Source organism: Dendrobates tinctorius, unplaced genomic scaffold (genome assembly GCF_039654945.1).
Source record: "Dendrobates tinctorius isolate UK_male_01 unplaced genomic scaffold, ASM3965494v1 ptg000158l, whole genome shotgun sequence".
NCBI classification, from domain to species: domain Eukaryota; kingdom Metazoa; phylum Chordata; class Amphibia; order Anura; family Dendrobatidae; genus Dendrobates; species Dendrobates tinctorius.
Genome location: NW_027361825.1, coordinates 35596149 through 35620586, shown reverse-complemented (window position 1 = coordinate 35620586; position 24438 = coordinate 35596149). Strand labels below are relative to the sequence as shown.

The 24438-nt window shown below is 42.4% G+C and overlaps 1 protein-coding gene across 5 annotated transcripts; it reads right to left on the bottom strand.

Annotated features, from left to right (window-relative positions):
• Nucleotides 1-590: 590 nt before the first annotated feature.
• On the bottom strand, nucleotides 591-23369 carry LOC141052090 (uncharacterized). Of its 5 annotated transcripts, XR_012220742.1 has the most exons (4): nucleotides 23162-23369; nucleotides 20633-20722; nucleotides 2463-2616; nucleotides 591-2360 (listed from the first exon to the last, which is right to left on the bottom strand). XR_012220742.1 is itself a non-coding variant. In XM_073549305.1 (3 exons), the coding sequence occupies exons 1-3, from the start codon at nucleotides 23250-23252 to the stop codon at nucleotides 1817-1819; spliced, it is 789 nt and encodes a 262-aa protein (XP_073405406.1). In that variant the 5' UTR covers nucleotides 23253-23369; the 3' UTR covers nucleotides 591-1816. The 5 variants fall into 5 exon arrangements, 1 of the variants encoding a protein (XP_073405406.1); XR_012220740.1 differs by having other exon boundaries at nucleotides 20633-23369; XM_073549305.1 differs by lacking the exon at nucleotides 20633-20722.
• Between the last annotated feature and the right edge of the window lie 1069 nt (nucleotides 23370-24438).

The window sequence follows — 24438 nt, the reverse complement described above, 5'->3', positions numbered from 1 at the left end:
AGGCTCCCCCGAACAATCAGTCCCTTATGTCCTTGTGGCAGATGAGGCCTTTCAGTTATCACGTAATGTCATGAGGCCATATCCTCGGCGCAACCTTGACCACAGGCGCAGAATTTTTAACTTGCGCCTATCACGTGCTAGGCGACTGGTGGAGTGTTCCTTTGGGATTCTTTCTGCCAAATGGCGAGTACTCCAGTCTGCCATTCAGTTGAGTGAACAAAATGTGAATGAAGTTGTCAAAGCCTGTGTTGTTCTGCATAACTTCACCAGGATACATGATTGTTCCTCCTCTGATGGTGTTGTGCGTAGGCTGGACAATGTGCGCAGGGTGAGACCACCTATCATCCCTCAACGTAGACCGCTCTCTGGCCTCAAAGTGCGTGATATATTCACGAATTACTTTATCTCACCTGAGGGGGCAACTTCTTGGCAAGAGAATGCTGTGTCTATGTTATAATTTTTTTTTTTCAAAGTGTGTCTAAATATATATTACTCAAGCCTTTTTATGATTCTATGAGTGTTTCTTTGCATTGGTTGGTGTCTGTTAGTATGTTGTGAGGGATAGTGAGAAATCACACAGAGACGTTAACTAGAGCAGACAAATTTTTAGTTTTGCCTTTTTTTGGGGGGGTTTGCTTAAAGGCAAACATAATTTTGCCATAACACAAATTTGGCAATGGCCAAAATGACCCTTTGGGCCTTCTTTAACTTGGTGTAACATTAACATTACAGAAAAAAACTGCAACAAACATTATGCAATAACAACATTGCTGCATGCCTACATTAACCTGGATTAGGCAACAAAGGGTGAGCTCCATCACCAAAATAAAGTCAATAAGATAACACTCACATTTCCTCATAATGTTTTCCAATCATAGAATGATTCCACCATGACAGGCAAGGCTACCTCACATCTTTCACACAGATATTACCTGTCTGTAGAACAGACAATATTTAAGCATGCTATACTGGAAAGGATGAAAATACAAAACTCACTTGTAAAGACATAGAGAGAGCGTTATATTCTGTATGCTGGTCGCCTCAAATTGTTTTACTAGAGAATGCTAATACCAAAGTTGACTACTTAACTAAAGGCAAGCACGCCTTTCCTATGCATTAGCAAGTGATTAGTGTATTTTCATCCTTTCAGGTAACAGTATAGCGCATTTAAATATTCTCTTTTAGACACACATGTAATATCTGTGTGAAAGGCGTGAGGTAGCGTTGCCTGTCATGATGGATTGTTTCATATGTTTGGAAAACATTGTTTAAAAATGTGAGTGTTAAATTATGTTCTAAATGTTGGTGAAGGAGAACACCTGTTTTTTTGACTAGATTAGAAGCACCAGTTACCTGTTACTGGACATCTCCAAACTTTGGATTCATAAATCCTCATATGTAGGGGAAGGGGAACGGGGAGGAACAGCCTGTGGGTGCTGCTGGACATTGTGGCCAACATCGCCCTGTGTGGGGCCATACTGTTGCCCATGATGCTGTTGTTGTCCAGCCTCCTGGGCCTGTTGGTGATACTGGCCAGAGTAATAATGATGATGGTGAGGGGCTTCTTGTTGGCTCTGGTAGGCCCATGGCTCATACCCACCAAGATAGCCAGATCGTCCCCAACCAGGTTGGGACCAGCCTCCAACACTGGGTGGGTACAAGTGGCCATATTGGTGGGGTTGGCTTGATGAAGACATTTGGGGCTGCGGAATAGAAGGATGGGTAGGGGGAGGAAGGGGTTGAGGTGTTGGCCCACGTATTAGGGGCTGTTCAGACCCTGCTTGAGCAAGCATCTGTGTGGATGGTCTCATGCGCCTTAAATTTCTTGGTGAGAGCTGCCACCTCTCCAGAAATTCAAACACCTCATATGGGGTATTGGGGGGGTGCTTGCATCAAGCAGGATCTGAATACACCCCCTAATACGGAGCCTGACCTCACGGGTAAGGGCACGGAGATAAAGGGTGAGGCTACGTGCATAGGCCTCCTCACCATCATCTGTAGTGACTCTGGACAAGTAATTCAGCACCCCAGTGTCCACATTGGTCCTACTCTCTTGAATGGTGACCTGGCGCCTTCTTCTTATTCGCCGTGATGCTAGAGCAGCCTGTGGGGAGGGCCTGATCAGGGCAGTTGGGCTGCTGCTCAAGTTGCCCATCTCTTCCAGGATGGGTGAGGTTGCAGCTGCAGACCGTCCTGGTGGTGTGTTGTGTAGGGCAGCCATTGTGTGTTCTGGTGATGCCTCCTCTTCAGCCATCCTTCTTGTAGGGGGAGAAGATGGGCCAGCCACCTCATCCCCTACAGGATCTATAATGGGCTCTGCCTCTGAGGCCGTTCCTCGATCCGTAAGGTTGGATTGAGTTCTGTTATGAAATAGAACAGAGGCAAAAATACATCAATATTTTTGTCCCTGTAAAGTATTTGTGTAATGTTTTTGTGTCATGTGGTGTGAGGTATGTACTTACGGTCTCAGAGCCAGAATTGGGGCGAGGAAGTTCAGCCGGTCATAGTAGATATATTTGCGCTTGACATGGCCAGCATCCCCACTCCTGGACCGCTGCTGGCGTTCCCGGCGGTACTGGTCCCGGATGCTTCTCCACCGTTTCATCACATCTTCCACTGCAATGTGACAGGAAAGATTGTCAAAATCAGATATTTGAGAGGTCACATTTTCAAACAGTAGTCTAGGCATGGGGCCTTATGGGGTGTGCGTTCTACCCATGGTGGCATATGTAATTGTGCCGATACCCAGGGTCTCATTAGCTCCCCTGAAACTAATTTTAGTGGCTAGGAGGATGAGGAGCTTGTGGCCTAACCCCTAATTATGGCTGTGTGAAGCCACGTGTCACATCCTAATGTAAGTCATGGTACATCTGGCGACAGATGCGCCTCCATGACGCCTCCTTTCTTGTGCGGTACGCATAGTTTGCGTCGCGTGGGTCCCATATTTCTGGACGCTCCTGCACCAGCACAATTAGCATCTCTACATTAACCCCTTCATGACCCAGCCTATTTTGACCTTAATGACCTGGCCATTTTTTGCAATTCTGACCAGTGTCCCTTTATGAGGTAATAACTCTGGAACGCTTCAACGCATCCTAGCGATTCTGAGATTGTTTTTTCGTGACATATTGGGCTTCATGTTAGTGGTAAATTTAGGTCGATAATTTTTGCGTTTATTTGTGAAAAAATCAGAAATTTGGCGAAAATTTCGCAATTTTCAAATTTTGAATTTTTATTCTGTTAAACTAGAGAGTTATGTGACACAAAATAGTTACTAAATAACATTTCCCACATGTCTACTTTACATCAGCACAATTTTGGAAGCAAAATATTTTTTTGTTAGGAAGTTATAAGGGTTAAAAGTTGACCAGCGATTTCTCATTTTTACAACAAAATTTACAAAACCATTTTTTTTATGGACCACATCACATTTGAAGTCACTTTGAGGGGTCTATATGGCAGAAAATACCCAAAAGTGACACCATTCTAAAAACTGCACCCCTCAAGCTACTCAAAACCACATTCAAGAAGATTATTAACCTTTCAGGTGTTTCACAACAGTTAAGGCAATGTGGAAGGAAATAATGGACATTTTAATTTTTCCAACACAAATTTCCTTTCAGCATCAATTTTTTCATTTTCACATGGGCAACAGGATAAAATGGATCCTAAAATTTGTTGGGCAATTTCCCCTGAGTACACCGATACCTCATATGTGGTCATAAACCACTGTTTGGGCGTACGGCAGGGCTCAGATGGGAAGGAGCACCATTTGACTTTTTGAATGGAAAATATGCTGGAATATTTAGCGGTTGCCATGTCGCGTTTGGAGAGTCGCTGTGTGCCTAAACACTGGAGCTCCCCCACAAGTGACCCCATTTTGGAAACTAGACCCGCCAAGGAACTTATCTAGATGCATAGTGAGCACTTTGAACCCCCAGGTGCTTCTCAAATTGATCTGTTAAAAAAAAAAAAGTACTTTTTTTTCACAAAAATTATCTTTTAGCCTCAGTTTTTTCATTTTCACATGGGCAACAGGATAAAATGGATCCTAAAATTTGTTGGGCAATTTCTCCTGAGCACACCAATACCTCATATGTGGTCATAAACCACTGTTTGGGTGCAGGGCAGGGCCCGGAAGGGAAGGAGCGCCATTTGACTTTTTGAATGGAAAATTAGCTCCAATCGTTATCGCACACCATGTCGCGTTTGGAGAGCCCCTGTGTGCCTAAACATTGGAGCTCCCCCACAAGTGACACCATTTTGGTAACTAGACCCCTTAAGGAACTTATCTAGATGTGTAGTGAGCACTTTGAACCCCCAAGTGCCTCACAAAAGTTTATAACATAGAGCAGTGAAAATAAAAAATCATTTTTTTTCCTCAAAAATGATTTTTTAGCACGCTATTTTTTATTTTCACAAGGGTAACAGGAGAAATTGGACCACAAAAGTTGTTGTCCAGATTGTCCTGAGTACACTGGTACCCCATATGTGGGGGGGGGGCACTGTTTGGGCACACGTCGGGGCTCGGAAGGGAAGTAGTGACATTTTGAAATGCTGACTTTGATGGAATAGTCTGCGGGCATCATGTTACATTTGCTGAGCCCCTGTGTGCCTAAACAGTAGAAACCCCCCACAAGGGACCCCATTTTGGAAACAAGACCCCCCAAGGAACTTATCTAGATGTGTGGTGAGCACCTTGAACCCCAAGTGCTTCACAGAAGATTGTAACGCAGAGCCGTGAAAATAAAAAATCATTTTTTTCCCTCAAAAAAAATGATTTTTAGCCCGCAATTTTTTTTTTCACAAGGGTAACAGGAGAAATTGGACCCCAAAAGTTGTTGTCTAGTTTGTCCTGAGTACGCTGATACCCCATATGTGGGGGATGACCACTGTATGGGAACACGTCAGGGCTCGGAAGGGAAGTAGTGACGTTTTGGTATGCTGACTTTGATGGAATGGTCTGCAGGCATCATGTTACATTTGCAGAGCCCTTGATGTTCCTAAACTGTGGAAACCCCCCACAAGTGACCGCATTTTGGAAACTAGACCCCATAAGGAACTTGCCTAGATGTGTGGTGAGCACCTTGAACCCCGAAGTGCTTCACAGAAGATTGTAACGCAGAGCCATGAAAATAAAAAATCTTTTTTTTTCCTCAAAAAATGAAATTTTAGCTCGCAATTTTTTATTTTCACAAGGGTCACAGGAGAAATTGGACCCCAAAAGTTGTTGTCCAGTTTGTCCTGAGTACGCTGGTACCCCATATGTGGGGGGAAACCACTGTTTGGGCACACGTTGGGTCTCAGCAGGGAAGTAGTGACATTTTGAAATGCTGACTTTGATGGAATGGTCTGCGGGCGTCATGTTACATTTGCTGAGCCCCTGTGTGCCTAAACAGTAGAAACCTCCCACAAGTGACCCCATTTTGGAAACTAGACCCCCCAGGGAACTTATCTAGATGTATGGTGAGCACCTTGAACCCCCAAGTGCTTCACAGAAGTTTATAACGCAGAGCCGTGAAAATAAAAAATCATTTTTTTCCCTCAAAAAAATGATTTTTAGCCCGCAATTTTTTTTTTCACAAGGGTAACAGGATAAATTGGACCCCAAAAGTTGTTGTCCAGTTTGTCCTGAGTACGCTGATACCCCATATGTGTGGGGGAACTATTGTTTGGGCACACGTCAGGGCTCGGAATGGAAGTAGTGACGTTTTGAAATGCAGACTTTGATGGAATAGTCTGCAGTCGTCATTACGTTTGCAGAGCCCCTGATGTGCCTAAACAGTGGAAACCCCCCACAAGTGACCCCATTTTGGAAACTAGACCTTCCAAGGAACTTATGTAGATGTATGGTGAGCACTTTCAACCCCCAAGTGCTTCACAGAAGTTTATAATGCAGAGACATGAAAATGAAAAAAAAATTTTTTTCCACAAAAATAATTTTCTAGCCCCCAATTTTTTATTTTCCCAAGGGTAACAGGAGAAATTAGACCCCAAAAGTTGTTGTGCAATTTTTCCTGAGTACGCTGATACCCCATATGTGGGGGTAAACCACTGTTTGGGCACACGTCGGGGCTTGGAAGGGAGTGAGCACCATTTGACTTTTTGAACGCAAAATTGGCTGGAATCAAAGGTTGCACCATGTCGCGTTTGGAGACCCCCTGATGTGGCTAAACAGTGGAAACCCCTCAATTCTAACTCCAACCCTAACCCCAACACACCCCTAACCACAACCCTAACCCCAACACATCCCTAACCCTAATCCCAACCCTAACCCTAACCCCAACACACCCCTAAACCCAACACTAACCATAACACTAACCACAAGCTTAACCCTAATTCTAACCCTAACCCTCTTTTCAACCCTATCCCTCTTTCCAACCCTAACCCTCTTTCCAACCCTAACCCTCTTTCCAACCCTAACCCTAATTCCAACCCTAACCCTCTTTCCAACCCTAACCCTCTTTTCAACCCTAACCCTCTTTCCAACCCTAACCCTCTTTCCAACCCTAACCCTAACCCTCTTTCCAACCCTAACCCTCTTTCCAACCCTAACCCTAACGCTCTTTCCAACCCTAACCCTAACCCTGATGGAAAAATAAAAATAAAAATATTTTCTTTATTTTATTAGTTCTTCCTACCTATGGGGGTGATAATCGGGGGGTTCATTTACTTTTTATTTCATTTTGATCACTCTGAGAGTGATCAAAATGAAATAATGGAATCTGCAGCCGGCAGATTCGCGCGGGCGCACTGCGCATGCGCCCGTCATTTTCTAAGATGGCGGCGCCCATGAACCGGACCCGCCGGACACCGGGAGCGACGGGGGGACTTGGAAGGTGCCGGGGGCGGTGAGAGTGGGTGAGGGGGGGGATCGGAAGCTGGCGGGGAGTGAAGGGAATGGGAGGGGGGGCAAATGATGACAGCGGCGGCAGATCGCCGCTGTCATTCAGTGGCAGGGGGGGTCAAATCGGTGTCTCCAGCCATGTCCGATGCTACTGCAGCATCGGCCATGGCTGGATTGTAATATTTCATCAATTTTCATTGATGAAATATTACTATCGCTCTGATTGGCTGTTTCACTTTTAACAGCCAATCAGAGCGATCGTAGCCACGTGGGGGTGAAGCCACGCCCCCTGTGGTGAATTACAAAGCCCCCTGTATCTGCAGGTCAGGTGACCTTTCATTGACCCCGGTCACCCGACCCGCAGGGGGCTTTGAATTCATGACACAGGGTATGCGTCATAGGTCGGATTGGCATTGACTTTCATGACGCATACGCTGTGTCACAGGTCGGGAAGGGGTTAATATATGTGGACGCCATGCTGCTGCTGTACTCCGTGGAGGCGTACTTCCTGGATGTCTGGAGCGCTTTTTGAGCTCATTTGCATGTCTAGGCTTCCTGATGATGGATTGGCCCATTTCCTGTTCACCAGCCAAAAGACCTGCGTATTGCTCGCAGGTCACACGTGTGTTCCGTGTGTACTGCGTATTTTTTGCGCACCCATAGACTTGCATTGGCGTACTACGGGCGTAGTACGCTGACAATCGCAGCATGCTGCGAGTGGCACAGAGCGTAGGATACGGAGGAGAAATATACGGCTGGTGCGAGTGACCCCATAGAGAATCATTTGTCCGTGTCTAATGCGTGCTTTTAGCGCCTCTCACTCTCCCGTATTCCTCGCCAGTGTGACTCCGGCCTTACACCTCTCATCTGGGATTTTAGACCCCTCTTCTTTTGCAACTGCCCCAGCTCTCTCATATTTGAAGGGCACCTTCTCCCAACAGCAATTTTAAAGAAAATCTGTGACCCCCAGGGACATACATGACCTACTACTATGGACATACAGGTGATATGTTACACTAGTATTCCTACCGTATGCCTCATATTAGTGATCTTTTCTTTTCAATGATTTATTTATTGAAATTTGCATAGTTACAACAAACAAATACGCCAACGCAGTGGCTTAAAAATTATCAATGACTATTGAGACACAGAGGATCAAAGACAGCAACAACCCTAAAGGTACATCTAGCAATAAAAGCTATCTAGGTTCAAATCCAGGTTCCCGCCATCCACGTATCCCCGGCCACAACACCCACGCCATGATGTCAAGCAAAGATAATGAGTCAGTATAGGGAATAAGGGGACAGGTAGTCAACAGAGAGAGGGGGTAGTTGAAAGATAGGGGAGAGACAAATAGGTTGTAGGGGGGAGGGGGGGAGAGGAGGGTGGAGAGCACTAGGCAACAAGAATTCTATCTACGTTGACAGAATCGAGCAGGGAGGGCACTATAGCCTTATCAACTTTTAATAATGGAACTGAATCTACTCCATGGGCACCATATTCTTTCAAAAGCTGAATGTGAGCCATTTACTAGGGCAGCTAGTTTGGCTACCTGATATAACAGGTCTATCTTTTCCTGTAGCTGGGATATAGATGAAGTAGCCGTTGTCTTCCAGTTCATAGGAATCAAAAGTTTCGCTGCCGAGAGAATATGTTGGATTAACAGAGCGGTATTCTTATGTCCAGTTGGTGTCAGGAAATTTAAGAGCACTATCTCCGGTGTCAATTTAAGCTTTTTGCCCACTACTTTCCCAAGAAAATCCTCCACTAGGTGCCACAACCGCATCAGGGTTGGACAAGACCACCACATATGTAGATAAGTTCCTTCTGCATCCCAGCATCTCCAGCATCTACTAGAGGATCCCGTCCGCCATTGAGTATTTTGTTTAGGTGTAATCTACCATTTGGCGACTATTTTAAAAGAGTTCTCTTGAGATCTAACGCACTGTGATGGGCCATGAGAGAATTTATAAATGTGTGATATTTGGTTTGGGGAAAACTTGTATCCCAAGTCCTTTTCCCAGTTTGCTATGTAGGCTCTTTTGATACAGCAGGCAGATGTATTCAAAATCTGGTAGATAGACGACATTATTTTTTTGGGCTTATCCCTTGTTGCACATAGAGTTTCAAATGCAGTTAGTGGGCGAGTGACGTCAGCTCTTAAAGATACTGTGCCAAGAAATCTCTTATAGAACCAAATTGTATGAAGGTCAAGTTTGAAAGCCCCGGCAGCTTCCTCAATTCATGGAACGAGGGGAGTGTCCCATCCACCAAGAGTCTATCAACTGCTACATTTGCCAAGAAGCCAGTTTTGATTACGTCATTGTCTCAGGAGTAAGATGCGTGTGGCATTATATCAGCTAGCTTGAGTAAGGGGGATAAGGGGGGGGTAAGGGTGTTTACAAATCCTTCCCACAATTTCAGAGTGGCTTTAGTGTGTGTATTATGCAGTATTTTGCTTATGTTTTTACAAGGATACGCCAAAAAGGTGGATCTCAGTGGGTAAGGTGCCAGTGCTTCCTCCACCTCAATCCACTGCTTATTGTTAGAGGACCGCAACAGGTCCACCACTCTGGTTAGCATTGCAGCTTGGTAGTACGCTACTATGTCTGGGGCACCCATTCCGCCTCTCGACCTGTTTAATGTTAATGTCCTATATGCCAATCGGGGCTTCTGTTTTTTCCAAACATAGCTGCAGAATAGTGTATTAATTTTAAGAAGATACGATTTGGGGATGGTTATAGGAAGCATTTGGAAGGTATATAAGAACTTGGGTAAAATTAAGCTCTTCAATAAATTTTTCCTCCCCATCCACGACACATATGAGTCCTTCCTTGATTTCATGGTGGATTCTACTGAGACAATTAGGGGGGGGGGGATATTCAGCTGGAAAAGATCTCTATCTGATCTTCCTATCTTTACTCCTAGATATTTGATATATTGTTTTGGCCAGGAGAATGGGTATGTATTTTTCAGTTTAGCTAAGGTACTCGGGGGTATGCGTATATCCAGTGCTTCAGACTTAGATATATTTACTTTAAAATTGGAAATTTTGCCATATTGGTCTGTGAGATCCATCAATGCTGAGAGTCCCAATAAAGGGTTAGTCATTAAGATTAAAAGATCGTCTGCGAATGCCACTGTTTTATAGTGAGTCCTATTGATACGGATACCCTCTATTCCCTCATGTATTTGTATGGCACTTAAGAGAGGCTCCATTGCTAGCACAATTAGTAGCGGGGACAGGGGACAGCCCTGTCTTGTTCTGTTCTTTATGGTGAATGCATCTGTTGTAAAGTCGTTAATCCTAATATGTGCCGTGGGTTTGTCATACATTGCCATTACGGCTGCTTTGAATGCATCTGGTATTTCGAACTTGGCCAGAACTTCCCGTAGATATACCCAGTCCACCCTGTCAAAGGCCTTCTCCGCATCTGTTCCGAGAAGTACCAATGGGATTTTACGATTTTTTGAGTATTGAAGAAGGTGTAATACTTTGTGCACATTATCCCTCCCCTCCCTTCCGCCCACAAACCCGGTCTGGTTTAAGGAAATCAAGTTTGGCAATGACTTGGCCAACCTTTTTGCCATCAGCCCAGCTAAGAGTTTTAGGTCCACATTAAGAAGAGAGATTGGCCTATAACTACTACATAGCTCAAGGTCTTTCCCCTCCTTGTGTATTAGGGATATTCTGGCTGTAAGCATTTGGTTCGGTAATGGGTGGCCTTTTAGAACTACATTACATAAGTTTAACAAGTGTGGAAGTAGGAGGCCGGAGAAGGATTTATAATAAAGTGCTGAAAATCCATCTGGACCAGGTGTCTTCCCTTTTGGGCACTTTGACAGGGCAGACTGCAATTCCCCCAGGGAGAAAGGTCTAGCGAGTTGTTGTTTTTGGAGATCGGACAGGACAGGCAGGTCTAAAGTGCTTAGGAAGGACTTAGTGTCCAGGCTCATATTAGTGATCTTGTTCCTGAGAAATTGTATTTTATTTCCTTATGCTAATGATTTCTTCCAGGCTCAGGGGCGTGCGGTGCCTAGAAGAAATCCCTGCCTCCTCTCCTCATTACGATACTCCCCTCTCCCATGCATGTCAGTTATGGCACCAGAATCCTGTGTCTGCACTCCCTGAAAAATCCATACCTTTTCCTCCCTTCTGTGGGCACTGCATTCAGGGATCTTCTGCGCCGGCAACTTCCGCTCTAATGACCTCCAGTGTGTGCGACAATAAGGTGCTTTTCCCACTTCCTCGCTGCATAGTCAACACTATGTACACATTCACTGTGCAGAGAGGAAGTGGGGAAAGCATCTTATTGTTGCGCATGCTGGACGTCACAGTGACTTGCCGGCTCCTGTGCAGAAGATCCCTGAACACAGGATTCCAGCGCCACAACTGATATGCATGGGAGGGGGGTAGTATTTCAATGAAGATAGGAGGCAGGGATTTCTCCCAGTCACCGCACGCCTTGGAGCCTGGAAGAAATCATTAGCATAAAGACAGAATATAACATTTCTCAACAACAAGACCACTACTATGAGGCATACAGGTAGCACTAGTATAATATTTCTATTACCTGTATGCCCATATTAATAAGTCATATGCATCCCGGGGGTGACAAATTCCCTTTAAGATCTTTCCACAGGTGTTCTATGGGATTTAGATCAAGACTCCTTGCTGTTCACATCACAACTTTCTAGCGCATTGTTTCCATACATTTCTGGGTGCTTCTGAATTATGTTTGGGGTCACTGTCCTGCTAGAAGACCCATGACCTAGGACACAAACCAGTCAAGGCAGCCAGTGCTGGAAGCAGAAAGACATCTTGAACGGCTACCATATTTGACTGTAGGTGCTGTGTTCCTTTCTTTGTAAGCCTCATTTCCTTTTTGGTAAACTGTAGAATGATGTGCTTTACCAAACAGCTCTGTCTTAGTCTCATCTGTCCTAAAAAGATTTTGGCTTACTCACATTTTGGTAAACTGCAGTCTAGCTTTTTTGTGTCATTTGGTGTCAGCTGTGGGGTCCTCTTGGGTCTCCTGCCATAGCGTTTCATTTCATTCAAATGTCGACATAGTTTGCGCTGACACCGATGCACCCTGAGCCTGTAGGACAGCTTGAATTTCTTTGGAAATTAATTGGAGCTGCTTTTCTACCATCCGGACTATCCTGCGTTGCAACCTTTCATCAATTTTTCTCTGCGGTCCACGTCCAGGGAGCTTAGCTACAGTGCCATGGGTTGTAAATTTGTTGATTGTTACACCATGGACAAAGGAACATCAAGATCTCTGTAGATGGACTTGTAACATTGAGATTGTTGATATTTTTTAACAATTTTGGTTCTCAAGCCCTCAGACAGTTCTTTTCTCCTCTTTCTGTTCTCCATGCTTAGTGTGGCACATACAGACACACAATGCAAAGATTCAATCAACTTTCCCATTTTTATCTGGTTTCAGGTGTGATTTTCATATTACCGATACCTGTTACTTGCCACAGGTGACTTTGAATGAGCCTCCCATTTTGGGGGTTTTGTAAGAAATAGAACAATTTCAAAGTTGTCACCACTTGTGGCCATGATTGTATGTACAGTTGTGCTTAAAAGTTTACACACCCCTTCAGAATTTTTGCTTTCTTGGCCTTTTTTCAGAGAATATGAATGATAACACCAAAACTTTATCTCCATTCAGGGTTAGTGGTTGGGTGAAGCCATTTATTGTCAAACTACTGTGTTTTCTCTTTTTAAATCATAATGACAACTCAAAACATCCAAATGACCCTGATCAAAAGTTCACATACTCTGGTGATTTTGGCCTAATAACTAGTCAATGGGGAATAAAAGTCGGCATTGAGTGGATGAATGCCGACTTTTATTCCCTATTGACTTGCATTGGGGTTGGGTTTCGGACGAAACTCCGACTTTTTTTGCCCTAGTCGGACCAGTTTCATCCAACTCGAATTTTGTTTCATGAAACCCGATCCGACCAAAGTCGCTCAACTCTACTGATAACATTCCCAGAAGTTGACACAAATGGGTTTGACTGACTGCTAAAGGTAACATCCTCACCTGTGACATGTTTGCTTGTAATCAGTGTGTGTGCATAAAAGCTGAGTGAGATTCTGGGATCCAGACAGACTGTTGCATCTTTCATCCAGCCACTGATGTTTCTGGATTGTGAGTCCATGGGGAAAGCCAAAGAATTGTCAACAGATCTATGGGAAATGGTAGTTGAACTGTGTAAAACAGAAAAGGGATACAAAAGGATATCCAATGAATTGATAATGCCAGTCAGCAGCGTTCAAACTGTGAATAACAAATGGAAAATCAGGGGCTCTGTAAAAACAAAACCAAGGTCAGGGAGAGCAACAAAAATGTCATCCACAACTGCCAGGAAAATTGTTCGGGATGCAAAAAAAATCCCCACAAATAACATCAACTGAAATACAGGACTCTCTGAAAACAAGCGGTGTGGCTATTTCAAGATGCACAATAAGGAGGCACTTGAAGAAAAATGGGTTGCATGGTCGAGTCGCCAGAAGAAAGCCATTACTGCACAAATGCAACAAAGTATCTCGCCTACAGTGCGCCAAACAGCACAGAGACAAGCCTTAAAACCTCTGGAACAAAGTAATTTGGAGTGATGAGACCAAAACTGAACTTTTTGACCACAACCATAAATGTTACATTTGGAGAAAGGTCAATAATGAAAGGAGCACCATTACTACTGTAAAGCACGAAGGTGGATTGCTGTTGTTTTGGGGATGTGTGAGCTACAAAGGCATGGGAAACTTGGTCAAAGTTGAAGGAAAGATGAATGCAGCACGTTATCACCAAAACACAAGGCCTAGTTGACCTGTCATTGACTACAACAGAACAAAGTGAAGGTTCTGGAGAGGACTCAAAAGCGCAGTTCATGCTAGACAGCCCAGAAATTTAAAGGAACTGGAGGCTGTTTGCCAAGAAGAGTGGGCAACTTTACCATCTGAGAAAATAAAGAACCTCATCCACAACTACCACAAAAGACTTCAAGCTGTCATTGATGTTAGAGGGGGCAAAACACGGTATTAAGAAATGGAATATGTGATCTTTTGATCAGGTTCTTTTGGATGTTTTGAGGTTGTCATTATGATTTATAAAGAGAAAACACAATAGTTTGACAATAAATGGCTTCACCCATCCACTAACCATGAGTGGAGAAAAAGTTTTGTTGTTATCATTCATATTCTCTGAAAAAAGGCCAAGAAAGCAAAAATTCTACTGGGGTATGTAAACTTTTGAGCACAACTGCAGCTTTTGGAAGCCTAAGGGTAAATTATGCCCATTATGTCCCTGAATTGTAAGGCTTTGTGCTCACAGTTTTTAGAGTCGGTCAAATATTTATTGGAAGCACCTTAAGGATGCACACCTTTTTTGGAGGGGCTTTTTGTTTCCTTAAGTGGTTTTGAAGACTTTTTATTACATGTGCACACAACATCTTAATTAATATGGGGAGCCACAGAGGTTTTCCTTGTCAAAACTGCTTCAGGGAATAGACAGCAACTTTGATAGAGTTTTTCCTGAAACATTTAGTAGCCTTTTGAACAGACAGTGCTTAGTTTACATCAAATTCCATCAACAGCCGCTTCAAATAAGCAATATGCTCTGTTTTTCCCCACCAAGTGTTTTTTTGAAGACTTGAAGCAGAAAAATACACTCAAAACACTGAAAATATGAACAGCAAGGTGGTTTTACAATAGAAATTAATTGAAATAGTCTTTCAAGCCTTTTTAAGCAATTTTGCAGACTATTTCTGCAGCAGACATGCTTGCAAAAGCTCTTTAAAAACCTCTGTGTGCATGTAGCATGGCTTCCTTGTAGGGAAGGAACACCCTATTACTACAGCTCTGGAAAAAATTAAGAGACCACCACATCAAAACCCTGTCATGGACAGCCCATTCTCCAGACCTGAACCCCATTGAAAACCTCTGGAATGTAATCAAGAGGATGATGGATAGTTACAAGCAATCAAACATAGAACTGCTTACATTTTTGTACCAGAAGCAGTGTGAAAGATTGGTGGCAAGCATGCCAAGACACATGAAAGCTGTTTTTTAAAAATCATGGTTATTCCACAAAATATTGATTTCAGAACTCTTCCTGAGTTAAAACATTTAGGCTGTGTGCCCACAATGCGATTTTTAAGCGTTTTTGCCGCAATTTTTGGCGTGAAAACATTTAAAAAAACTCATACAGAACGCACCCCATGCATTCCTAAGGCATTCTGCACATGCTGTGCTAATGCTGCGCTTTTTTCCGCAGCGGAATCGCATTGCGGAAAGAAACGCGCGATTTCTGGGAAGGAGTCCAGTTTTGAGTGTCCGGTTTAAAACGCTACGTGGGCACATAGCCTTAGATTGTTGTTTCTAAATGATTATGAACTTGCTTTCTTTGCATTATTTGAGGTTTGAAAGCACTCGGTTTTTTAGTTTCGACCATTTTTCTTTGTCAGAAAAAAAATACAAAATATATTGCTTGGAAATTTGGAGACATGTTGTCAGAAGTTTCTAGACTAAAAGAACAATTTACGTTTTTGCTCAAAAATATACCTATAAAGAGAAAAATCACACAAACTGAACATTTGAAAGTGGTCTCTTAATTTTTGCCTGAGCTGTATATATTTGTAATAAAGCAAACATTGCTGTCCTTCTTGCAAATGTTTAACTGGTAATAAAGCATAATAGCTGATATGGGATTCAAAAGGGTTGTTCTCAACTTACCGTGTGGTGCAGCTGACGATTACTGTGGATGATTACGGATGTGAAGTGGACAGTGAGAAATTGAATGTATCATTGAAATATCGAGAAATGAAGGAAAAGACATGAGATGCAATGGGTTATTCCCATCTTTAGGATAGATGATAACTTGATGATCGATGGAGATCCAACCACTCAGACCTCCATTGGTCCTGAGAATGGATTTTTGAAATGCCCCATCTGAATGGAAAGGTTTTCTGGGCCTGAGCACCATTTCTGTATGGGACATTGCTGGAAAAGCCAGGTGATGTACTCAGCTATCTCCGGCACTCACAAATAAGATTATTGGAGTAGTGGTGCACACGTCCAGCCACGACTCCTTTTAGATGGGGCTCTCTAAAGCCTCATTCTTGGGATCAGTGGGGGTCCCAGCAGTTGGACCACACACAATAAGCAAGTTATCACCTATCCTGCGGATGGGTGATAATTTCTAAAGATTGGAATAACCCTTTGAGGCTATGTTCACATCACATTATGGGATTACATACAACCTTAAAGGGGTTGTGTGGGCTTTTCACATAATCTCAGTACATATCTGGGCTGCAGAATGGTGACAATAAGTAATTTACCTTCTGTCACCAGTTTGCAGGGTTTTCTAGATATCACTCTCTTGCTTCTGAGCAGAATGTCCAAGGGGGGGGGTGTTCTGGCATTGAAATGAGAACTGGTAGCTTCCTCCTACTCTACTAAAAACCTGCTCTCTATAGCAACAACCCCACCCTCCATAGCAACAGGCCCTCCCCGTCCACATGAACAAGCCCTCCTCACACAGTAACAAATCCTCCCCCTCTAGCAGCCTCAGTGCAGAGAGCAGAACCACCCAGCTGCTCCTCCCCCAGACACACACTGAACAGTGATCTATGGAAAGTGAAACTCTAGTGAGGAGGCAAAATCGTCCTGTGTTCTGGGCCACTCCATGATCACAATACATAACTCACTCATTATCAGTGATTCCTTCCCTCAGTGTCCCAGGCTGTTGGCAGTGATGGGGCTTGGGCTGGCAGTGATGGGGCTCGGCCGCTGGCAGCAGTGAGAACAGACTGTGTGATGGCCAGTGATGGGGGTCTGCAGCTTCTAATCTGCACAGGGAATGGCATTCACTGATGTAATCTGTTGTGTGACAAAGCCTCTGGTGTGTGAATGAGACAGCTCTGTGTCACTGATGTCTGAACCCCTTTAAGGGCCTTTTACACATAGCGATATCGCTAGCGATATCGCTAGCGCGTCACTGATTTTGTGACGCAGCAGCGATATCACTAGCGATATCGCTACATGTGACACTCACCTCCGACCGGCTCCCCCGCTGGTTATCGGTGATCGCGCGAGAACGTCCTGGGCCGTTTTCTCGACGTCGGCTTCCTGCTGGTGCCGACGAGCGAGCCGTGGACGCGGGCGGAAGAAGTCATCATCGCCCCGTCTTACAGGTAAATATCGACCGCCGACCTCTGCTGCATCGCTAGTGAGATCTGCCTGTTTGGCAGCTCACTAGCGACTATTTAGCGATGCACCAGCGATCCTGACCGGGTCGTATCGTTGTCGGGATCGCTGGTGCATTGCTAAATGTAACGGGCCCTTTAGGCTTCTATGTACAAAGAAAATTATATACCAGACAGCGTATTTCTTTTCTTTTCTTTCAGTGGATAATTATATACAGTGGTGCTTGGAAGTTTGTGAACCCTTCAGAATTTTCCATATATCTGCATAAATGTGACCTAAAACTACATTAGATTGTCACACAAAATATAAAAGTATTTAAGGCGCACCAAATCAAAACAAAGCATAGTATAGGTGATAATTTACTTATTGGTGGGTGTCCGACTGTTGGATCTGCACCGATTCTCAGGACAGAGAATGTGAATTTCCATTACAAAATGGAGCATCAGATCAAATGGCCAGCCACCACTACATTCATTCTCTATGGAGCTGCCGAAAAAAGATAATTGCTGCTCAGCGACCGCATAGGGAATGGATGTACCGGCAGATTGACCATGCGCAATGCTGCTTCATTGTAAAGTCGATAAAAGCTCCATATTCTGCTGATCAGTGCAGGTCCCATCAGCCGATCCCGCACTGTGGATAGGTGATAATATGTTTTCCCTGGCAATTCCTTTAATATTCATGAGTCCACCATCAGGAGGTCACTGCATAGCTGTGGTGTGCATGGCAGGATTGCAAGGGGAAAACCATTGCTCCCCAAAAAGAACATGGCTGTCAAGATCATTTGGACAAGCCAGTAGGCTACTGGAACAATGTTTTGTCCAGACCAAAATAGAACTTTTTTGGTTTAAATGAAAAGCATTATTTTAGAAAAATAAAAACACTGCATTAAAATAAATGTGTAAAACATGGTGTTGGTTTTATCATGGTTTGAGTCTGTTATACTGCATGTGTACCAGTATGGCTAGTCATCATGGAACAATGAATTCTGAATTTTTACAGCAAATTATGAAAGGAAATGTCATGACTCTGTTGTTGGGTGACCCAGGACCAGGGGCTCCTTCCTTGTCACTAACGCTAGGAGGCAACCGGCGCCCTGTTCCCCGGGTTACTTTTGAAGGTGAAGATGTCAGGGCCACGTACCTTGCGTTATCTCATTAATCTGCCCTCCATCTGTACCCTTCCTCCAGAGAAGGGAGTAGCAGTGCACCATAGTACACCAACCAGACGAACAAGGTAACACGAACAGAGAAAACACAAAATGCCAAGCATACAAATATTCATTCACATATAACAAAGATATGTAGCGGGGAGTGGAGGATGAGGTAAAACCTATTCTTATAACCACCAACTACTGCAGCAAAAGCTATCTCTGACGTTGTGTGTCAGTCAGGGACCCAGATTATATAGGGGATAGGAGTGTCTAACTATGCTTGGCTGAGAGCCCTAGCTCCCAGAGCTCGCAACATGTCCGATTAACCACTACCAAAAGAAATTTACACCGTTTAAAAAGGTGAAGTGCTTCTATTCAGTGCATGAGGAGAAATCAGTTGCTGGGGTCTTCTGGCTCCTCTCTGTTGCGGTAAACCCATGACAGGAAATGTCAGGACATAAGCTGTATCTCAAGAGAACGTGGATCATGCAGCAAAACAATGACCTAATGCACACAAATCGTTCTATGTAAGAATGGTTGAAGAAGAATACAGTTAAAGTTTGGAAATGGCTATCCACAGTCCTGAACTTAATCCTATAGAAATGTTGTATAAGGACCTAAAGCGAGCAGTTCATGGGAGATGACCCACCAACATAACACAGTTGAAGCAGTTTTGTATGGAGGAATGGGCTAAAATTACTCCAAACCGATGTGCAGACTAATCAATAATTCACCGAAAATGTTTAGTTGCATTTATTTCTTGCCAATGGGGTCATACCTGGTACTGAAAGCAAAAGTTCGCATACTTTTACCGCGCATAGACGAGTCTAATTTGTTGACTCATCATTTTTATTTGGTTCTCTTTGTCTACTTTTAGGACTTTTTATAACTTTTAGAACAAATTTATGCAGAAATATGGAAAATTCTGAAGGGTTCACAAACTTTAATGCACTACTGTAGGAAAGCACAGCAGAATACAGCATGATATAACTATAGCAACCTACATCTTCCCAAAAAATACACTGTTTTGGCCATGTAAATGGAACTTTATGGTATAAGGATGGAAGAGTGTTGGTCTATTAAGACGATTTAGAGGAATGGACATAATTGTAGAATATTAAATGTGCAAAAGGAATCAAATATGCTCAGATCTCTTGGCTATTTCTACCAGGAAAAATCTCAGTATGACAAATTCATCAGTACAGTGTGTTCATAGTGTCTTTGAAAGCAATATATAGTATAAAGGTATCTAAAAATGTAATTTCCTAATTTTCTGTGATCTTTCATTAATCTATTTTTTACATATCCTATTGTGCAAACCCTAAAGCTACCACAGCAAAGATTCATTGTCATAAAGGGTCAGCTGGATCCTATAAAATCATTTCAAGGGATAAAATGTCATTAGAATACACTCTATGCCTGTGAAACGGACTCACCCAAATAATTAATAATTTATCAATATTTTTATTTATCAAGAAATACATAGAAAATACATTTCATCTGAGGACAGCCTTCAAGGTTAGTAAAGTACCTCATCCACTTCTAATGGAGTACAAAGTTTTGCCCTCGCTTGTTTTTTTTAAGTATAAGTCCCATGGAAGACCAACATTATAATTTTTTACTTATCATGACTGTTTTTGCTTTACACGTAAAAATAAATCTTGTCTCACCACCAGAACTCAGAAACATACGGAAGAAGAAATATTTTAGCACTTATATTATGATGAAACAGAGGAAGAGATATATCGATGATGTTTTTTTCTCTGTGATTTGTCCTCATGTACTTTCAAAAATCCTGAGCAAATTTTGTGAGAGAACATGTGACCTGACCATTCCTGCATTGATAACTTCCGCTGATGTAAACAATTGCCCCATAAGGTAAGAAGTCATTTGTGAGGACAATATAAAATGATTCCAATTTCTCACTGAATCTCCAAGCTTTTTTTCATTTACAGATTTGACCTGAATTTCCAGTTCAGTACCGTGATGCCAAAGATCATCAGTCATTGTCTTCATAGGAGACAGAGGCAACCTCTCACCAGGGGCTTGACACCTTAGATCTTCAATAGTATCCACTTACAAAATGACAGGTGCCCGCTTTAGTGTTGTGGGATCTTGTTTCCCCTCTAGTTAGAAAAAAAGACTACTACCAGGTAAAATTTGAGTATATATTGGACAAAAATACACAGAACAGCTGATATACCACACTACATATAAATATTACAATGCAGCATCATTATCCCGTTGTCTGACGCTGGCCCATTAGACAATTCCTGAACAAGAACCTTTAAAAACTGCAACAAGTACTGATGACAGTACCTTATTTTACATCTTTATAAAGAAAACAATATGGCAGCTTTAATTTCACATCTTCTGCCATACTGTTGGCTTAAAGGATTTTAATATACCTGATATCTTGACGAACCTGATGTAAGATATACCGTATAATCCAGAAAATTGGGTTACCTCTTCCTTTAGTTTTGGAAAGCCCTATCATCCTGCCAAGATAAAAGAACCATTTTTCAATAGATCCCCTCTGTATCTGTACCTGTAAACATACATATATGTATAGATCTGCTGTTCCTTTCTTCTATATTCTTATATGGAAAAATATTTGGAAGTAACATTCTCTTTTTATCCAAAGACCTCCGTCCCCCATGAAGGATTGATAATATGGAACACAATGATACGCACCAGTATATAGGCTACAGCAGTGTAACAAGAACATTTTTTTCCAACTTCCCCTGAGACACCTTTTTGATTTGGCACAAGAGCTTCACTGACATACAGTATTAGAACAAGAGAAAGACTGAAACTAAAAATCAGTCTATGGCATTACGAAACATGCCAACCTAAGTGGTAACTGGGTATGGTTATTAATGGCACCTCAGAACCTAAGGGGGTAAAGGACCAAGACTAAGAAGAAGGTCGGAATACCAAAGCTGTTCAGTAACATTTTTGGAGACCCAAGTAAACTTCAGAATTTTTAGAATTACAGTCCTATGTAATTAATGCTAAGTTTTGGGCACTATAGTGAAAGGCTTGGCATCTATCAGAGTTCTATCTCATGATAGGCACTTACTCCTTACCCCTGCTAGCAGTATTACATACTGTAATAACTCTTAGGGAATTCTGGGTCCTTTTATGATCCTCATCTATCTTGCTTTGGAGAACCCAGCATGTCCATACATTGAATGCCCAGCCTATTGATTTTAATTAAGAGTTGTGTAATTTTTAATTTCCCCTGCAGAGGAGCTGTAGGGAAATTGAACACTTGCTGCAACATTCTCCCATGATTATATCATTGGGGTACCAGTGGCAGACAATGAGGTTATTGTATTAAGAACCTTTTTAACCAAAACGTATAGTCCAAAGTGGACCCAACAACATTAATATTAAACCCATGGCTGACCCTACTAACGTCATGTGAAGACCATCCTTTTCTCATAGTTTATTATTACAAGGGATCCATTCTGTTTTCAGCCTACGCAAGAATCTTAACGTGACCTATTTACCAATAATGCTACGGCATTGCAGCTCATAAGGGCAGCTCCTAGTCCTAAAATGACCCCTTTTCTCTTTCAGTGCAGATTCTGGTTGAATTTGCTGAATCGAAAATGTAAATGGATTTGCCGTAAAAAAGAAAAAAAAGAAAAAGAAAAATCACTCGGCGCTTAGAGGAAGCTGGTTAAAACTGGAAATTTGCTTCTACCCAGGAGGCTGCTGAGCTATCGGAGAATGTGAAACTATAGGGAACTACGGCTGGCATTAAACGCTGAGCATTTGGAAATAACAAGACTCGACCACTGCTCTGTGCTTGAGACATTGAGTCACATAACACAGGGGTGAGAGCCTGGAGGGGCTGGATGACTAAACCGTGGCCCAGATAAATGCCATGGTTTTAAAGGGTAAAACACAAAACAGTATTAATGTCAGAATAATAATGGGAAAAAAAAGGTTAGAACATGATTGAATTTTTCGAAATGCAAAAAAAATACAAAAAATTCTTAGGAGAAGACTGATATAAAGTGCACATTCTATGATCAACAATGCGTTATTTATGATCATCATTCATTCCCATGACCTCAGTTATAAAAGTTAGTAATAATCATATTACCAATTTACTGATATCAGGATGAAAAATGGAAAAAAAAAATACCCCTCATGATATTTAGTCTTCACCTTTTTAAAATCAAGAGTGTTTTTTTAGGAACTAAGTTCTAGAGAAGGAGCGACTACAACTCACTTTGGAGGTATGTCCGTACATTACGTAGAAAGGCAACTGATTTTAGTGGGCAACTTGTAATACTTTATTTCCCCTGCAGAGATGCTGTAGGGGATTTGAACAGTTGCTGCTTGGTTCCTACACAAAGCGACAACTGGTCATTATGGGGCTCAACATTTGGATTCACAATAATCAGTTTATTTTAAGGTGGCCCTTTTAATAAAATGGGGTTATCCAAAGAGGAGAACCCCGTTAAGTTTACTGCAATCATCAGTCAAGTTTTACTAATCATAGTTTTATATTTAATACACTAAATGAAGTAGTTAGGTTCGGTAAATGTGTTACCCACCCAAAAATTGACATCTCTAACTGTTGGTAATTAAAGCCTTTACTATGGACTTTGCATGGTGTGACACCCCTGGTTTCCTCACTCTTTGTTCATAAACTGTATATAGACCTCACATACGAGTAAAAAATTCTTATTTTATGACCACATCCATCAAATACAATTGTCAGGTTGTCTATAGTTTCCTGCCTCTGGTTATTCATGGTGATGGAATGGTGACCATGTAGTCTATGAATCCTATAACCACATAATAGTGGAGGGCGGACAATCTCCATCATGATATTTTTCTGTATAGACGTTGCAAGGAATTTCATTTAGTCAATGAGACATCACATATTTCATTCCATTTGTGCTTTTTTTAATTACCTGTAGCATTATATGTTTGCTCCGTGTCGTAAGAGCTGGATGCCAAAGGCTGTGAGTAGCGGTGGGCAGTAAGCACCATGGCCAGCACCATTCCAAAAATCTAAAAAAGTGGTAGCCAACCAAAGACCTTTTACACATCATATTGTAGACACCAGGTTTTCTTCAAGACTCTTTATGTCAAGAATATGTCTCACTAAATCCGATGGTTCTATATTGTTGTATATATGTACACAAAGATAATAACCAGAAGATTTAAGATGGTTCCAATGATACCCAACATGGCTAAAATACGTTCTTCGCGATCTTCCTTGAATTCAGCTGACCGCCCAGGATTCATTCCTTCTCGTCGGCCCCCTGGAATCATTTTCACTTAAGCCTTTTCTCTTCGTCACCAAACCACTCCCTGGAGAAAGAGGAAAATTATAAAGTTTATATAAAATACACATTTCAACATAAAGAATCTGATAGAAAAAATAAACCAATTTTTAATCCAAACAAGTGTGTCACATTTTGGTCACTTTGTATAATTGATATGAATGTAAGAAGTAATAGTGAACCCTCCCAAAAAAGCAAAACTTGGAATGGGGCTCCTTCTCAGTTCATGAAAGGCCTATGACTATTTTGGACCCAATTCTGTTTATCATGCCTTTCTTTTGATCTGTCAGTGATCACCTGGTTGTCTTTTATCCACAATTATTTCTTAGGACCTTGCACAGGATTGACCCTTTAGTCCATTCAGAGACAATTGCATCATTTGCTACCTTGATCTGATTCTTGAACAAGTCTCTCCCAAAGTAAATGGGTAAAAAAACTGATCAGTGAAAAATCAATGTACCCAGACAAAATGACTTTCAATGATTAGGCATTTTTTACCAGTGGGAAACTCTTAATTTTTTTGTCTGAATACAGACATATTCTACCTCTCTACATGCAACACGTTTCTTCTAGCCAAAATGACAGCCTCTGCAATCACAATGGAACTCTGAATGATCCCAATTTGAATCCATGGGGACTGTAGGCTACATTGGTATATGGTATGATGCGGAGGTGGGCACAGAAAGAAGAGGGACCCTAGGCCAGAACAATATATTGACCCTTGGTAGTCTAAAAGCTCATCTTACTGCACAATTCCACCTGCTTTGGAGGTGTTAGTGGCTCCTTTACCTCATGGGCCCCTGTATGACTGCACAGTTTGCACAAATGGCATGTCCACATGTCACGCAGTGACCGTTTTCGATAAGGAAGGGAGGCCTCAAACTGTCCCTGGAATTGGGACC

Excerpts from the sequence above, each read along its gene's own strand:
- LOC141052090 (XM_073549305.1), bottom strand. The coding sequence starts at position 23,252 with ATGGTGCTGGCCATGGTGCTTACTGCCCACCGCTACTCACAGCCTTTG. Across the intron at positions 2,617-23,161 it reads GCAAACATATAATGCTACAG|TGGAAGATGTGATGAAACGG; the intron begins GTAATTAAAAAA and ends GTCACATTGCAG. Across the intron at positions 2,361-2,462 it reads CCAATTCTGGCTCTGAGACC|AACTCAATCCAACCTTACGG; the intron begins GTAAGTACATAC and ends ATTTCATAACAG.